This window comes from Nothobranchius furzeri, chromosome 7 (assembly GCF_043380555.1).
Source record: "Nothobranchius furzeri strain GRZ-AD chromosome 7, NfurGRZ-RIMD1, whole genome shotgun sequence".
Lineage (NCBI taxonomy): Eukaryota > Metazoa > Chordata > Actinopteri > Cyprinodontiformes > Nothobranchiidae > Nothobranchius > Nothobranchius furzeri.
In genome coordinates, this window is record NC_091747.1 from 65,806,940 (window position 1) to 65,819,747 (window position 12,808).

Sequence of the window (12,808 nt, forward strand, 5' to 3'; positions counted from 1 at the left end):
CAGCCTTCCCCATTGTGAGCAAAGATGATTGAGTCCATGAATGTTAAGTGACAGTGTGACATAGATCTGTCAGGCTTTTCTAATCCTAGAGTTTCACCGTCTGTTTTCTATCAGAAGCTAATGCAGGAGATAGGTGTAGGAGACCATTTTCTATCAGAAGTTAATGCAGGAGATAGGTGTAGGAGACTATTTTCTATCAGAGGCTAATGCAGGAGATAGGTGAAAGAAACCATTTTCTATCAGAAGCTAATGCAGGAGATAGGCAAAGGAGACTATTTTCTATCAGAAGCTAATGCAGGAGATAGGTGAAGGAGACTATTTTCTATATCAGAGGCTAATGCAGGAGATAGGTGAAGGAGACTATTTTCTATCAGAGGCTAATGCAGGAGATAGGTGTAGGAGACCATCTTCTATCAGAAGCTAATGCAGGAGATAGGCGGAGGAGACCATTTTCTATCAGAAGCTAATGCAGGAGATAGGTGAAGGAGACTATTTTCTATCAGAGGCTAATGCAGGAGATAGGTGTAGGAGACCATCTTCTATCAGAAGCTAATGCAGGAGATAGGCGGAGGAGACCATTTTCTATCAGAAGTTAATGCAGGAGATAGGTGTAGGAGACTTTTTTCTATCAGAAGCGGATGTAGGAGATAGGCGTAAGAGACTATGTTAATGTTCAGCCTACATATTAAACTCAGAGTGACCCGTTAGAATCAGACATAATCATTAAAAATGTTTTTTCAGTGTGTCACACCTTTATAATAGCAAGAATGAAGTAATTATTCCTGAAGTTCTGGCTTAAGCAGAATTTTTCCCTGAGTGAAGAATTTAACAATGTTTTCATTAAATCCCAAATCAAGCAGAAGGACAAAGCCTTGGTCCCCAACAAACATATTTATTTGAATTTCTTTCAAATGATAACAAAAACCCGATCAACAATGATTGAGCACAGGGTTCTTGGAAACAAGGTGAGTGGAGGGGGTGCTGGTTCCATTACACCCTACGTATCAAACCCAGCCGCTGCTCGGAGAAACCCAGTGGGCTTGCACCAACTCAAACGGTGTTGGAACTCCATCCTTTTCTCCTTTTTTACAAACTTTACAGCATAAAAATAGATTTGTAACTATGATTAACATATTCCTTAGTGTAAATATACGACATTTAATGCATGTTCAAACTGACTTATTTCTTTTTTATTGTCTGGCTATAAGCTTCCACCTGAAAAACAACAGAACATGAAGTAAAAGCACGAGTACCGATGAGCGTGATGTAAGGCAAAGCCAGCAGATTACCTGAACATCATGTGGTCAGTGTCATAAAGTGTAGCTTAACAGCTCGTTTAAAACGTACATCTGTTTTTATAAAGACCTCTGGCACTTGAGTGTTTATTGTCTACAATCTGTAGTCTGCTCCTTGCATAGAACACCCGTCTCTGGCCTATCAGGGCCACCATTGGCTTTCAGATAAAACTTCCCTGGAAGTAAAGGACCCTAAACTCTGAACAGAGTGCAGCAAACACATTGGTACATTCCACGGGTTTGTTGTCTTTTATATCAATGCATATGAATTGCACAATCCTGCCTCAGTTTAGCAGTTAAGCTGCAGTGCAACATTGTCACTGTGATCAAACACCTCATGTACAAAATAGAAATATTTGGCAAACTGAGAAAAAAGAAAACCAAACTTCCGCCTTACCTGGCACCGTTAGAATGGCTACTACCAAGAAAACAGGTCATCAAAATAACTAACCAGCATTCAGAATTCACCCATAATAGCTACTGATATTTTCCCCAACAAATGAACGCCATCACCCAAAATAGAATAAGACAAAAATAATGATGAAAATCACAGCTATCCTTATCCTCGGGAATGATAAACACAACGTACTGCAATGCTAAAATTTAGGAAGAGTTCTGAGTTTGGTGCTGATGTGTCAAATGTCGGCATTGGTGCCCGTCAGAGGAGAGGTGGGCTTTGGCCCAGGAGGTCACTGGTTGTTTTTCTCTTGTGATACCTTCACCACTGTGCCTGTGTGTGTGTGGTTTCTGAGAGCCACTCCACTCCCACCTCTCCGACGGCTCACTGAATCACCAGGCACAGTCCATAGCCTGATCCCAGGTGCGTTCACCTTCCCACCGGTGGTGCTGGAGGAGCTCCTCTCATCACAGCTAAGGGCAAAGACAGATATGAGGTTACTTCAGGTCAGTCCTTTAACTTCAACACAGATGTGGATACGACACACTTCAGAAATGCAACATGATGCTGTGATGAAGACAAAGTAGAATATAGCCTTGAGTTTGATGGTCAAACGAAAATTTCACACACTTCCATGTGTTTATAAAAACTGGATGTGCATGAGGCCCTGCTGGTTGGTCCAAGACCAGATAGGAGACCATGTGTCCTGAATGTGCAGATTAATTTTAATCCCATCAGATTAACACTCCCTCACAAAGATAGCCATCCCAGCCAACTGCTGATAAAAAACATTAAAGAGCTAAAATATGGTGCATTAGCAGGCTAGCGTTAGCAGCCTAGCTCCTCTTTCACATCGTTTAAAATTTGTCATTTTGCAATTAGCATAAATACACAGGCTGAAACAAAATGCAGTTTGTCACTAGCCTCTCCAGTGCAAAACCTTAAAAACTATAAATACGGTAACAGGTAGGCTGATACTATCACATACCTTCAGTAGCAGCCGACATCTCACATTGGGGTAATCGTTGGGTCAGACAATGTGTGTATTAAAGGTTTGTGTGTCTGTGAATTGGAGAATGTCACAGTTCATGTGGATGGGGAAGGGACCACAGCCGGGTAGTTCTGCAATTGTGTAGCTTGGCCTGCCAGACTCGTCCTCTGTTCTACAGTGATCTAGTCTGCTTACTCACAGGCAGAGAAGCACATGAGGGGCGGGACTAGCTGTAGTCACTGCTACTATAATTTTTTTGCCGTACCGCGATACACTGTAGTTTTGTAGCCATACTGCGTGAGCTGCGGGTTTTCAGCCATACCCCGCAATGCTGTAGGTTTTTAGCCGTACTGCGACGCTGTAGTTTTTTTGATGGCACTGATGGGCTTGGTTAAAATTCTCTGGGGATGGGGTTATTTGAATAGAATAGTTTCCAGCCCCAATACTAGAAGGAAGCATGAGGCTTGCTGGTCAGGGTACAATTAATGCTCCTGTACCTCTTTCCAGATGGGGAGGGGGAAGGGTCTATGAGAGGAGTGGGGTCCATGATGATGGAGTTCCCTATGCTTGTGCAGCGCTGTTTATAGATCTCTTCCAGGGGCTGGAGAGGAGCACCAACAGTTATAGCTGCAGTCCTGACAATCAAGTGGACAGTGGCGGCTGGCCACTAGAGGGCGATAGGGCGCCACCCCACCCCCCCCCAGTTTTCCCCAGTGTTTTTAATTTTTATTTAAAATAAATAAATAAATAAAATGAACAATAATCACATATTCTAAGTTAATTGTGTGTTTTGTAACAAAAACAAATTTTATATATATATATAAAAGGGGAATAGAGCTAAAGCCAAGGCTGTTCGTTGATGTTCGGGTGAGCTCGACAGTCTTGACCACTGGAGCTCACGAGTCATCCCGGGCACACATGGACAACACGGTGAAGCTAGCCATGTTAGGCAGAGCTAATGCAGAGCCATGCAGCTCGACGAGGGAAACGGAAGAAACGGAGGACGTTTGGACAGGGAGAACAACAGCAGCTGGGTGCAGAGGTAAGCTGTACATTACATTTCTTTGAGCAAGACAATCAGAATCAGAAATCCTTGGTTGTCCCACAAACAGGGACATTTGTTTAATAACATGTACATTGTTTAATGTGAAAAAACTGTAAAAACTCATTTCAACACACATACTTATTATACATATTTAATCATGTAAATGTGTATTTCATGTAAATTTGTACATACATCAATCTGATTCCATTGTACTTGTTACACTTCTGCTGCAGCAAACAAATTTCCCAGCTTTTGGGACAATAAAACATTTCTGATTCTCAATGAGATGTTTTTACATTTGAAGTAAAAACATCTCATTGAGAATCAGAAACCCTAACCCTAACCCTACAACAGAGCATGAGGATCCTTTTTTACTTTTTTACTACAACCTGCTTCTGACCTGCTCTGAGCCCGAAGCCAACTCGCAGGCACTGGCAGTTCACCAGCTCAGTTTGGGGTTTTCCATAAATTGGGAGAAAAGCTCGGTGACTGAACTCCGGGACAATGAAAGCTTGCCTTTCCCAGCCCAGAATTATGGATCTGGCTACGATGCTTAGGTGCGTGCACCCGCGCCACACTGTGTCAGCCCCGTCAGTCATGAGACTGATGGGCATCATGGCAGCAGGTCACGTGGTGGTTCCACTGGGTTTGCATCAAACGGCAGTTCAGACGTCTCAAAATTCACCCAATACACCACAGGATGCTCACCCTGTCACATCCAGATCTATCTTCAGCCATCTCCTCACCAAATACTTCTTGAAGGCGTTTGGAGGCTCAGATCTGCTCCTGCATCTCTGATTCCACAGTGGGATCTGGCTGCAGTTCTAACTGGGTTGTCTCAGGCTCCCTTTTGAGCCTTTAGACCAAGTTCCAATAAAACTTTTTGTCGCTCCAAACTGCAATGTTGCTGGCTCTGACGTCCTTCAAGAGAGTGAGTGACCTGACTGCTCTTTCTGTCTCACCATCCTGCCTCAGGATCAGGGGTGATTGGGGTTCGGCCATTCTGGGTCCTAACCGGGTGTTCACCCCAAGAGCATCAACAGGTCCTTCAGGTCTAGAAACATGTCTCTAGCAGGGTACATTCCTCCTCCTCATGAGTCAGAGGAAGACGCTGCATCCCACCTCCTGTGCCTGGTGCGTGTGCTCAGATGTTAAGTCTCTCACACAGCTCAGCTACACGCTTCACAGCAGCTGTTTGTTCACTACAGAGATTGTTCTCAGGGACAGCCTCTGTCATCTCAGCGCCTTTTACATTGGCTGCGTGATGCTATCACTCGCCTATTCCTCCTCTGTTTTGGATGTTCCAGATGGATTGAAGAAACATTCCACTCGGGCGATTTCTTCCTCTGTGGCATTGTGGGGTGAAATGTCTGTAGCAGACATATGCATGGTTGCTTCATGGTCCTCACCACCTCCCTTCACAAGTTTTTACCTCAGAGATGTGTCCACCAACCTCGCCGCTGCTGGCTCACAGCTCAGCTTCATCACAGCTGTTGCTGAATTTTCTGATCAGAAACTATGCAGTTTCGTTAACATGTTCTCAGAATGTGTCACACTGTGTCCTTGATTATGACAGCCCCTCCTGCCTGTTGCTAGGCAACCTTGAGGTTGATTCTCATCAGTTAAACGCTGATCATATGCAGTCATCATGTCCTCCAGTTGTTCTCTCATCTTTACGCCCGCCGACAGTTGTAGAGGTTTGTTGGGCTGGAACTTCAGAGTGCGCCCAGGTTTGGTTCTGAACCAGTGTGGCATTGACTATATCTGGCTCCGCCTTTAATCTAATAGGTGATGTGCGTAGCTATACAAAATAGAATGTTGTTTACATGTTGTAACCCCAAATTCTATGAGTATAGCTTAGCCTTTTAAGCATCCTGATCCCACTGGTTCTGGGGGCTGTGTGTGCCCTTTTATAGGGCCAGGACCCGACTAGGAGGCAGGCGTACATGAAAAAGCTCTTAAATGATTGGATAAGAGAATGAAGTTAATCCAATAGGATTTAACCAAAGTTACATTACAAAGTGTTGTGTTGAACCAAAAGCTTATTTTCGGCATCATTAAACAATAGTTTAAAAAACATACAATGTGATTTCCTGGATTTCCATGTTATTGGCTGAGATTGTTACACAAATGGGAAGAGAACCACTTCATTATTTATTTATTTTATCTCAACAAAGTATTTTTAGCGATACTACAGGTGCTGGCCAGTAAATTAGAATATCATCAAAAGGTTGAAAATATTTCAGTAATTCCATTCAAAACGTGAAACTTGTACATTATATTCATGCAATGCACACAGACCAATGTATTTCCAATGTTCATTACATTTAAATTTGATATTCATAAGTGACAACTAATGAAAACTCCAAATTTGGTATCTCAAAAAATTAGAATATTCTGAAAAGGCTGAATATAGAAGACACCTGCTGCCACTCTAATCAGCTGATTTACTCAAAACACCTGCAAAGGCCTTTAAAAGGTCCCTCAGTCTTGTTTTGAAGGCACCACAATCATGGGGAAGACTTCTGACTTAACAGCTGTCCAAAAGACAATCATTGACACCTTGCACAAGGAGGGCAAGACACAAAAGGTGATTGCTAAAGAAGCTGGCTGTTCGCAGAGCTCTGTGTCCAAGCACATTAACAGACAGGCGAAGGGACGGAAAAAATGTGGTAGAAAAAAGTGTACAAGCTCTAGGGATAACCGCACCCTGCAGAGAATTGTGACGACAAACCCATTCAAAAATGTGGGGGAGATCCACAAAGAGTGGACTGCAGCTGGAGTCAGCGCTTCAAGAACCACCACGAGGAGACTCATGAAAGACATGGGATTCAGGTGTCGCATTCCGTGTGTCAAGCCACTCTTGGACAAGAAACAGCGCAAGAAGCGTCTCGCCTGGGCCAAGGACAAAAAGGACTGGACTGATGCCGAGTGGTCCAAAGTTATGTTTTCTGATGAAAGCAAGTTCTGCATTTCCTTTGGAAATCAAGGACCCAGAGTCTGGAGGAAGAGCGGAGAAGCACAGAATCCACGTTGCATGAGGTCCAGTGTAAAGTTTCCACCGTCAGTGATGGTGTGGGGTGCCATGTCATCTGCCGGTGTTGGCCCACTCTGTTTCCTGAGGTCCAGGGTCAATGCAGCCGTCTACCAGGAAGTTTTAGAGCACTTCATGCTTCCTGCTGCTGACCAACTTTATGGGGATGCAGACTTCACCTTTCAACAGGACTTGGCACCTGCACACAGTGCCAAAACCACCAGCACCTGGTTCAAGGACCATGGTATCCCTGTCCTTGATTGGCCAGCAAACTCGCCTGACCTTAACCCCATAGAAAATCTATGGGGTATTGTGAAGCGGAGGATGCAATACGCTAGACCCAACAATGCAGAGGAGCGGAAGACGACTATCAGAGCAACCTGGGCTCTCATAACACCTGAGCAGTGCCACAGACTGATCGAGTCCATGCCACGCCGCATTACTGCAGTTATTGAGGCAAAAGGAGCCCCGACTAAGTATTGAGTGCTATACATGCACATTCTTTTCATGTTCATTCTTTTCAGTTGGCCAACATTAGAGAAACAAACATTTTTTCATTGGCCTTTAGAATATTCTAATTTTCTGAGATACCAGATTTGATGTTTTCATTGGTTGTCACCTATAAATATCAAATTTAAACGTAATAAACATCGGAAATACATTGGTCTGTGTGCATTGCATGAATATAATGTACAAGTTTCACGTTTTGAATGGAATTACTGAAATATTTTCAACCTTTTGATGATATTCTAATTTACTGGCCAGCACCTGTATGTTAGAATTTTGTTAAGAGGCGTGAAAAATCTTTTAAGCTAGCTTGTTTGGCAGATTTGTCATTGTGCCTTTAAAGGAAGAACATGTAAGAATTCTACAATGAAATAATCACAAAACTGTCAAATATCTCAATCATGGTGGAAGGAATGTTACACTGAAGAAGATTTCCTTCTCAGCCAGATAGGGGGTTACGAACTTTTCTCCTTTCAAAATGGTCAAACAGGAACAGTGTCTGTTCATAATCTCTCTAAACTGGCCAATACAGCAAAAAGGAGTGACACAGAAGTTATTTCATGTACCCCTAAGAAGCCTCGGCATCTTTCTGATTTACAATAATAAAAGGTGAAGCAGGCTAGCAGCTAAAGATGAGCTAACAATGCTAACGGTGAATTAGAAGAAACTGTCGGCTCTTAAAAATTTTTTAAGCTACTTTCTCAATTACAAACAACCAGGGCCAGATTATCATTGCAGGGGCCCCTGGGCACAATGTGCTTAGGGCCCCACCCACACCCCTCACCCCACCCGGCCTCCCCCAACATTACTGTCACCCAGAAACACTTTTTAGTCATTTCATAACATTGTCAATATTAAAAATCGCTTGATACAAAAGCATTTACCTCCAGGTCAAAATAGTTTTATAACCTAATCACAAACACTCATACCTGATTTTTTTTCCTGTTGTGCCTCACTTATGTCTTTCTTCCTTTGTCCTCTCTCTTTTCTCCTCTTTTTCTGTCTCTCTCTTCCTCACAGTGCTCATGTCTTCTCTTCTGTCTGTACTAACAAAAATGTTGTCAATCTGTGGGACAGTGGGGGCAAGAGTCTGCTGTAAAAGAGATCCCACTGTCACACAACAACAGAAAGTAATGCAGATTATTTAAAAGATTATAAAGTTATTGAAAAGTTTGCAAAGATGAAATATCTGCATGTTTTTTGTTTGTCTCCTGTCCCCTTCCTCCTCTTGTTTCCTGTTTCCTTTCTCATCTTGTCTCCTGTCTCCTTCCTCATCTTGTTACCTGTCTCCTTCATCCTCTTGTCTCCTGTTTCCTTCCTCAACTTGTCTCCTGTCTCCTTCCTCCTCTTGTCTTCTGTCTCATTCCTCCTCTTGTCTCCTGTTTTCTTCCTCCTCTTGTCTCCTGTTTCCTTCCTCCTCTTGTCTCCTGTCTCCTTCCTTTTCTTGTCCCCCGTTTCCTTCCTCATCTTGTCTCCCATTTCGTTTCTCGTCTTTTCTCCTGTCTCCTTCCTCCTCTTGACTCCTGGCTCCATCCTCTTATTTTTGTTTCCTCTTGTTGGTCTCCTCTCTTGCCTTCAGAAAAACTGCTTTCTGGCTTTTCTATTAGTTTGTTTAAACTGTTCAGAATAAAAATCCAGGCTCTGTCTCGTTAGATTGGTGCGACTAAAGTTTGTACTGAATGAAAATGTACATGAAACCATGTTGAAAAGGTAAGAAAAGGATCCGATTAGGTCGTTTTTCCCCCTCATGTACAGTCACGGAGTACAGCGCAGTGCGCATGGCTCTGGGGTTAATCACGTTTAATTGTTTCTCTTTGCAACAATGTTCACAAGATGGCCAAACAGTTAAATGGCAGGTTACAGATATTTCCATTTGACTATTTTGACAGATAAACTCAAGGATGTTGGTTGTTTTGAAAGAATTACCCCGACGCACACTGATGCGCACACAGATGAGCTGACACACACGGCAAGATGGCGCTGGTGTATGTGGCAAGTCGTCTGTCTCCTGTCAGTTATTTTATCTTTTTATTATTTTTGAGTGTTTTTACGTGTAATGTGACTTTGTTGCTGACTTATGACCGAGAGGCTCTTCTAGAACTTCGGTCGGCTGCTGGCCTGGTGGAACCGGGTGCTTGGACGGGCTGGAGGAGTTCCCATTTTTCATCCTCATGCCAGTGCCGCTTGGCACCACCGCTTGTGCCTCGACGGCTCCTGGATCGGGCTAACTGGAGGAAGCATCGTAGGGGTCGTGGAAGGTGTGGTGGACGGCGGGTGAGACTGTGGTCCAAGCTGTCACGGTCCCGTAGGGAGCTTGCTGAGCTGACGGGTATCAGCCGTCATCTTGTGGCGCCGTTGGAGCCGGCCCGTCTTGCCTCGTGCCGTTGGTGGGATTTGAAGAGGAGACTGCATGCGCGCGCTTTCTTCCAGTGTCTCAGTGCCGATGGAGGGGAGTCAACCCAGCAAATCTCCACCCGGTGACCTGTACAGGGGTAGCATCCACATCCCTGTGCTTAAATAGCGCTGGGCCGACGACTCCACATCTCACACGGCTAGGTCTGGTCAATGCCAGGTCGGTAATGAATAAAACTTTCATTCTGAAAGACTCCTTTGTTGCACAGGGGTTGGAACTCCTGTGCATATGTGAGAGCTGGCTGCCTATGGGAGACTCGAGTGCTTTACTGGAACTACTACCAGTGGGTTGTAGCTGTTTTAATGTCCCGAGGTCTTCTGGCAGAGGTGGTGGACTGGTTGTCATCTATAAATCTCACTTCAACTGTAAACAGCTTATTCTGTCGAATCCTCCTTCCAGCTTTGAAATGTGCCTATTTGAACTTGGCCCACCTCCCCTGTTGCTCATGGCGTTGATATATCGCCCTCCTAAATTTGATGGGGACTTTTTAAAGGACTTTTCTGACCTCCTGTCTATAAACATGCTAAAGTATGATCATGTTTTGATTCTTGGTGATTTTAATATTCATGTCTGTTGTCCTGATAAGCCATTGGCTAAAGTCATCTTACATCTGTTGGGCTCCCTTAATCGGTCATAGTGGGTCCTGGGACCTACTCATGCGCAGGGACACACCTTGGATTTAGTGATCTCTATTGGTCTCTCTGTTGCTGGTGTAGAGATACTGAGCCCGGTTTTTTCTGATCACTCGCCCATTTTATGTGATTTAAACTTGCCCTGCATGCCCTCTGTGGCTTCCTCTCATGTGAGATTTTGTCGTGTTTTAAATACAGCAAAGATTATTGAGCTTGGTGAGCTCCTATGTGCCGAAGAAAGTGAGCTATACACAATGTCACTTAATGCAGAGGAGCTTACACTCCAATTTGACAGTATCTGTAAAAAGATTTTGGATAAAATTGCACCTTTTAAGATTAGAAAGCCGAGGCCTAGGCCAGAACCATGGCTCTCTGATGATGTTTGGGCCTGCAGGAGGACAGAAAGGAAGTGGAGGAAAGACAGACTCCAAGTCTCTCCTGAGATTTTCAGAGAATCTTTTTTTAACTATCAGCAAACTCTTAAGGAAGCAAGGGCGAAGTTCTTTGCTGATATCGTGGAAAAAAATTCTCATGATCCACACGCTCTTTTTCTGTTGTAAATTCGCTACTTGAGCTCTCTGATTCTAGTTCTTTGCCTCCCACAGTTGAAAATTGTAATGACTTTCTTCATTTTTTTGTTGATAAGGTTACAGCTATTCGAGCTGCCATTACAACAGGGTATATACAGCAATCCTTAAGTAAAATTTACTACTTTTTAATACTTTTTTTACTACCTTCAGAATTTTTTTAAAACCATCAAAACACTAAATTGCAATTGTTAATCAGCGACCTATTTACACATATTTTAACATATATAACATACAAAAAGAATAGACTTAGAGACTCACTGATGTTGACAACGTATTGCACATATTTATTTTACATAGAAAATTAGCCAGGCACTTCTGTTCAGCGGTTCAGACAGTTGACTACGAGGCCTGAAATGATGCACAACGACCACTGAATATGACGTCATCATTATGTGACCGGATATGCTAAAGTAGGGCTGCTCGATTATGGCAAAAACAATAATCACGATTATTGTGACTGAAATTGAGATCTCGATTATTTAAGACGATTTTTCAATTTATGTAGATTTTTATTTTTTTTATTTTTATTCAGTCATAAAACTGCTCAGGGCACAATCAGGGCAAAAATAAACAAGAAACAAGATGATCACTAAAATAACTCCTGATTCCCAGTATAAAAAGACCAATATACTTATAACTCATAGTTTATGACCCAAGGGCTACAGACCTTGGTTTAACTCATTTAAGTCTAACCAGTACAGACCCAAATACCAATATCTTGCAAATACTGACAGCAAGAATTATACTGTGGCATTTATAATAAATACATGCAAATTGCTGTTCACTAAATGTTGCATAGCATTTATTGAGTCGTGTCAAGGTGCTGTAGGAGAGTGCACTACCACCATGTCCTCAGAGAGATTAATTATTATTTATCAGCGTGAGGAACTTATTTCTACCTTATTTATAAATTATTTATTTACAAGTCCATCAGTTAATGTAATAATTGTCCCAACCACAGCTGCACCCCCACCCCCCAACCCGGTCTCACAGCAGGGGCATGCTGCACGTGTGTTTAGCGCGCCGCACGCGCACATTTAGCCGTTTTTATCGGCTCAGGAGTCCGCAGGTGCGGTGTGTGTGTCACTCACTCTGGTTACTCCAACAGAGAGCCGGCTCCGAGAGCTGTGTCTTTAGCGACTGACACATCACTACATCATTCCCTTTCCTAATGTTGTGAAGAACGGTCCGGGGCGCAGGCGGAGTGTTTAGCTAACCTGCAGGAAATGTCGACGACAGTTATCCAGAAAGTAGCTAAGGGTTACCAGAGATGTTTCTGAGGTGTTCGCTAGGTACTTTTAAGATTTAAAAAGTCAAGAAGGGGGTCTGAAAAGCTGCTAGAAATAGCGTCAAAGTCGCTAAGTTAACTTGGCAACACTGGGAGGAGCGCTTCATTTGCAACTCAAGGCAGCGCAAGTGGGAGGAGCAAATAATCGGCTTGTTTTGTTTTTATAATCGTTCAAAACATTTCATTCGGAATATATTTCTATGTCGATGTTCAGAATACGACATCTGATAGTCTGAAAAAATAATACCTAATTTGGAAAAAATAATACCTCTGAGACCAAATTTAACACTTTTAATGGCCTTAAATTTGACTATTTTTATTTATCACTTTTTAATACTTTTTAAAACCCCGCGGACACCCTGTACAAACTCACCACCTGACTCTCTACTCCCAGAGCCGCCCCAGGCAATACAGGAAACATTTGAGCCTGTATCCTTATCGGACTTGGAAATACTGGTCACTCAGCTTAAACCATCTGGCTCTCCTTGTGATGTGCTGTCCGCTAGAATTTATAAAGAACTCTTTCCAGTGATATGCCCTTTGCTTTTGGCAATCATAAATGGCAGTCTTACTTCTAGTATGGTTCCGTCCTCGTTTAAGAAGGCTGTTATTCATT

At 43.1% G+C, this 12,808-nt stretch overlaps 1 protein-coding gene across 6 annotated transcripts in view; it reads right to left on the minus strand.

Annotated features, from left to right (window-relative positions):
• Nucleotides 1-872: 872 nt before the first annotated feature.
• wipf2b (WAS/WASL interacting protein family, member 2b) overlaps nt 873-12,808 on the minus strand; it is a 139,356-nt gene continuing 127,420 nt past the window's right edge. For all 6 annotated transcript variants that reach the window (XM_070553575.1, XM_070553573.1, XM_070553574.1 and 3 more), the window contains one exon: nt 873-2,165. In XM_070553575.1, the coding sequence (XP_070409676.1) occupies nt 2,122-2,165 (44 nt within the window). In that variant the 3' untranslated portion in view covers nt 873-2,121. The remainder of the gene's footprint in view (nt 2,166-12,808) is intronic.